The following is a 5501-nucleotide window of genomic DNA, read 5'->3' as shown; positions in this document are numbered from 1 at the left end:
TTTTATTTTAATAAAATTAGTACTTTACTTCTCCAATTTTATTTTTTAATTCAATTTACTCTTCTAATTATCTTTTTATTTTACTCCTCTAACTTTAGAGAACTAAACTAAAACAAAAAATCGAAGACCAAAATAAAATAAAAAAATAAAGTCAGAGAACCAAAGTATTAATTTCGCCTAATATTTTCTAATTTCACTCTTAATTACAAGAAAAATACATTATTGTTATTACATTTTATTTTATGTTTTCAAATTATTGTATGAGAAATAGTGAAAATGATAGGGGAAAATTTATTTCAAATAAACTTTTTAATTTTGATAACTATAAAATAAATATATATAAAATGATATATTGATGTATCCATTTATTTACCTGTTTGGCTGTCATTGCAAATGGAATTATTACAAGTAAAATTCTCAAATTACGAGGCAAATGAGCGGATATTTAACAAAAGGAAACAAATTTCGGTTTCTCAAAACTGAGATTGTACCGTCTAAACAAATAAGCTGTTAAGCATTGACTATTTTGGTGTTGAGCCGTGCAAACTCAGAAATTTTTCCATCCACTAAACTTGCTTCATAATGGGTAAACTTGGGAGTTCATGCATGCCGCTTTACTGAGATTAGGTTACTAGGGGACATATAGTAGGTCATCAATCAATTGCTTTTCCAAGTGCAAAGGGCATCAATCATCTTGTCTACATGAACTGAAACACAAGGATAGTTGATAAGAACCTTAGGAGATCTCTACACTCAAAATTAACTGTTAAAGAGTTGGAAAACACAAGGCCTTCCATATCATGCACCAATATCCCATATTTCTAATGTCAAACTCCAACCCCATTCCTTGCAATTCGATCCTAATATCTCGCCTCACTTTGTAGCTCCAACCCCCACAAGAGTTCACTATGCACAATGCGGGCGTCACTTTCCACGCTGCTCGTTTACAGTTGCAAGAAAAGATGAAAAACCCAAAAGACCAATTAATAAGAACCTACAGAGGACCTCAACCCAAAAGCAAGCCAATGCAGTTGTAGAACTTAAGGCCTTACAAAACCCACACCAAAAATCCTAAACTTTCAATTTGAGACTCGGGTCTCATACCTTGCAATTAGATCCTAACAATTGCATTATGCAAAGCTACATAACTTCATTGGTAAATCTAGAAGTATTAAGTATTTAAACTAAACTTTAGGTCTCACTTTGCTATGCTGTATCCAAATTTATATGCATGCACCAATTATGTACTCGGGACAAAATTTGAGCTACAGTAACCAAGTAATAAGCTAACTACATCATTTTGAAAGGTCTCAGGTCAGGTACAGATTTAAAGAGTGCACCCCAGAACAATGTTGTGAACATCAAATGCTATAAAGTTCAGGATTACATAGCTATTCAAGATTCAGCACCTGTATCCTTTCCCTCTTCCCACCTCACTCCTTGGATATTTAGTTAAATTAATTCAGCTCAGAAAAGGTAAGCAAATGAGTCATTAATTCTAAAAATTCACTATTTGCATTTGAAAAAAATGGTAAAAATATTTCAGTATACTGGAAATATCTACAAGTGTTTAAAATAACTAGTCTCAACATCTCAAGAAAAATATTTGCATTGATGGCAACCAATTAAAAGGGAGATAATGCCTCCACAAGTGCAGTGATAAAAGTTTCGGCTGATGAACCTTGTAGGTATATGACAGGCTGAATTGACGAGCTTAGCAATCATAATTCAATATGCAATACCAGCTTGATCAATCTCAACAAATTGTTAATGGCTCAATGGGTGAGGCAAATTGGTCTTTCCACCACATCCAAGCATCTTGGCCCTTATTCATCTTACACTGGAGCACTAAGCATGTTGCTTTACCTGCATTAGTTGCATAAGCCACCATATTAGCAGAACCATTGTATTCTTAATAGATTATTCCTGAATACCTTACACAGCAATTTAGAGTCACCCCAACTCAGGGCAATTTCTAAAGGAAGAAAGATAGTTTAAGAGATAAGTCAGCCCAGTATAGGGCCACAATCCAATATGTACCAAAACAGCACAATTTTGTACTAGGGCAAAATGAAGTGGTGAAAACAGCAATATTAACATCAAATGCCCTCTACTTGCAGTTATACCCCCAATAATCAGCGATGTCATGATATAAATGTCTCTTCAGAGAGTGCATAACATTTCCAGCAGCCAAGAGTGCATTATTATATATGAGAAAGATCTATTTAAAATTATTGGCAAAATAATTAAAAATGAAGTATGGCAAATAGAAGTCATCATTTCAAAACTTGAGACAAAGCGCAATATTTCCCACATCACTAAAATCACTAAAAGGAACACAGTAATTGCCATTTAGGATGAGAAAACGAACTGTGGAGAAGATCTGCAGTTCCTGGATGAAGAATTTTTACTTCCACTTTTTAGAAACAATCTAACAAATCCTTTTATGATCTATTTATTATTCCTGTAGTCCCTCCAGAAGCATGTATGCTCAACGGAAATAACCATCCAAGTATGGATGCCCAGTGGCCTTGGTGGCAGGACATACTATTGACTCCAAATTGTGGTTTATACCAAAAATCATATTAAAGCAGCTACCTTTGTTGGCATCATTAAGGAGAGTGAATTGCATGATTCTTACTCCGGTAAAAAGGGGTCGAGGGAGACCCAAAAGAACCTGAAATAAAGTTATTAAAAGAGATATTTTGATTAACCAGAATTTTAAAAATTTGGTTTTTGACCGAGTTCCATGTAACAGACTTCACCTAATGGGATAAAGTTAAAGCTTAGCTATTGTTCTTGTTGTTTGTAAATGAAGCGGTTACCTAAACAAATCCCAGTTCAACCAGTCAGTTCAGTCCAGCTTTAACTTTTAATAACTATGATCTAAACACTTAGAAACAAAACTTATATGTGTTGGTTAAGCTTAAGATCTCTTATAAGCTTTTTTTTTTTTTCCCTTATTTTAATAAGCTTATGGTGAATCTGTTTACTTCCTCATTCTCAATATCCCTCTCAACTGCAACAATTCCACTAGCTGTCTTAACTCTTAAGCACTTATGGAATTAGTACTCAATCAACAAGAAAACTTCTTAATAAATAGACATTTAATCAAGTTATTCAACCAAATGCACCTTAAATCTAACACTAAACGTATCCATCTTCCATCCTGTGCTATATAAGCAGTCATAGGCTGAACCAAAACAGATGCACAAATTAATAATGAAGTAATACCTGATGTACCGTAGAACTAAAACAGCACTAAGCACTATATAGGTACAAAACAAGTGAATTGTAACCCAAGCAATGCAGATATTCAAACTTGAATCCTCTAAAATGCGGAGACCCATTAAGTGGGTAAATGCAGGCATACATATTGTAGATTCAAATATGTAAGTTTAAATTTACAAGATACTTCAATTCAAATCAACAGCAACTACACCCTTAACTTTCAAACATAACATATCTCCTAACTTTAAAGAAGTCAAATTCATGTAATTCATATCACAATTCATCAACAGAACATTCAGATACCATCTACCGTACAGCATACATACATTCTACGTACATATTCTCTTTCAAGTATCAATGCAACCCAACCCAATCCGGTGGCGGCCAGAACAACTGGGAATAACCGGGACAATCGGACAGAGGCGAAATCCGGCCATCATCACAGCAAAAAACACCGATCCCACTCCCCACGCCATCAACACCAAACGCATCATCTCTAAACAAAACACAATTCCCTCTGGCAACACGCAAATCCCTGGCAGAAGCAGAAAAAGCACAATCATCACCCAAGAACAAGACCCTCTCCCCCAAACTCTTCAACTCCACCCACCTCTTCCCCTCTTGATCGAGCCTAAACAAACCAAACCTCACCGTCCTCTCCCACCCAAACTCACACAATTCACCATCGTCCTCTTCATCGTACTCCTCGAAAAACAAACCCGAACTACAAAAGTAATTGGAGGACAAGTACTTGTCCACCAGCAACAACTCCCCCTCACTCTCCACCAAGTACTTCTTGTCCCCACCAAAAACCGGTTCAGCCACCAAATCCAAACCCGAGTCCAACCCCACCTTCACGGTTCGACCCGTGTTGTCCACCGCGTAGAGCCCTCTCTCGAAGACGCAAACGTCGTCGTATGGAGTCGGCATGTCGGGTATAATGGTCCAGTCCGAATCGCCGCACTTGAAGAGAGCGAGTTTACCGGAAATATGGATAGTGAGAAGGACAAAACGGTCATTTTGAGGAGTAAGGCAAGAGAGGACGACCTTCTCCATGTAGAGGGAGTTGGGACACGTGTCAGCGAGGGAGAACTCGTGGGCCAGGTGGAGGACGGGTAGGTGGTAGAGGTCGAGAAGGAATCGGTGTCGTTTAAGAAGGAAGCCGGAGAGGGGATCGTAGAGGCGCGTGGTGGAGCGTGGCTGATGGGCAATTTTGATAAGCCAAGGGAGAGAGTGATCGTTGGGAGGGGTGATGAGAAAGAGGGTGCGTGTAGAGAGGGAGAAGGTGTGGGAAATGGGGTGGTTGGAGAGGGTTATTGGCAAAGGGAAAGAAGAGGACCGCCATGAGGAACACACCGATCGAAAACGAAGAAGGTAAAGAGGGCTTTCCAGGTGTTTCGATATTAGGTGGAGGAGTTCCTTTGGGAGCTCAGACCAGTCTGCCATTGATTGAAGAATGATCGAAGAAGAACCTTTTTTCTATCTAATATATTGAACTTTGTTTGTGAGTAATATCAAAGTATTTTAAACAAGGAGGAAATATTTTTTGTATCATATTACAGGGCTAAGTGCATTAGATTAGGCGATTGAAACAATAAATTTGTTAATCAAACTACTTAATTCACGCACACAAAAAAATAGAAATTAAAGCTCTTAAAGATAGAAATTAGAAACTTAAAAAAATTCAATTAAAAGCCCCATAAATCAAAAGTTCTATGAGGCAAGAAGCCCACTAGGTCAGGGTTAGAGTCAAGGTTTTAAGGGCCAAAAAAATTTCAACATTTGTAAGTTTTTAATCCAAATTTAATTTCATAATTAATCATTAGTGAGAACACGTCCACCAATGCTAAAAGCAAATTTTGATGCTACTGAGAGTGTTAGAAATATCTTTTCATTATTCTTCTAATAATGAAACACATTAAATTTTTCAATATCATCATAATCAACTTGTGACTCATTCAAATACAAATTCAATTCACTCTTACTAATGGTAGACTTAGTTTCATTTTAAAATATTTTAAACTCCTACAAAATATAACATAATAACCCTTTAAACAAAATAAAAATAAGAAACACACTATAATTAAAATGACATAAAAGAACATACATTGAACAATCTTGATTTCTTTGACTTATTTCCATCTTCATGTGACTTTGACAACAAATTGGATTCATTGGAAGGTTGATGCCACTTGTAACACTAAAATTGTTTGCATATTCTCCATAAAGTTTATCAAACTTATCCTTCACATTGTTGACCTTCTCGTGAG

The 5501-nt window shown here is 36.5% G+C and overlaps 1 protein-coding gene across 2 annotated transcripts; it reads right to left on the bottom strand.

The window, feature by feature from the left end:
- Positions 1–326: 326 nt before the first annotated feature.
- LOC113854900 (F-box protein SKIP23-like) lies at positions 327–4722 on the bottom strand. Of its 2 annotated transcripts, none has more exons than XM_027486220.1 (2): positions 1682–4722; positions 327–707 (listed from the first exon to the last, which is right to left on the bottom strand). In XM_027486220.1, the coding sequence occupies exon 1, from the start codon at positions 4675–4677 to the stop codon at positions 3586–3588; it is 1092 nt and encodes a 363-aa protein (XP_027342021.1). In that variant the 5' UTR covers positions 4678–4722; the 3' UTR covers positions 327–707; positions 1682–3585. The 2 variants fall into 2 exon arrangements, with proteins under 2 accessions (XP_027342021.1, XP_027342022.1); XM_027486221.1 differs by lacking the exon at positions 327–707 and having other exon boundaries at positions 1649–1866; positions 3565–4677.
- Between the last annotated feature and the right edge of the window lie 779 nt (positions 4723–5501).

This window comes from Abrus precatorius, unplaced genomic scaffold, assembly GCF_003935025.1.
Source record: "Abrus precatorius isolate BTA unplaced genomic scaffold, Abrus_2018 Scaffold11, whole genome shotgun sequence".
Classification (NCBI taxonomy): Eukaryota; Viridiplantae; Streptophyta; class Magnoliopsida; order Fabales; family Fabaceae; genus Abrus; species Abrus precatorius.
This window is presented reverse-complemented; position numbering and strand designations above follow the sequence as displayed.

Excerpts from the sequence above, each read along its gene's own strand:
- LOC113854900 (XM_027486220.1), bottom strand. The coding sequence starts at position 4,677 with ATGGCAGACTGGTCTGAGCTCCCAAAGGAACTCCTCCACCTAATATCG.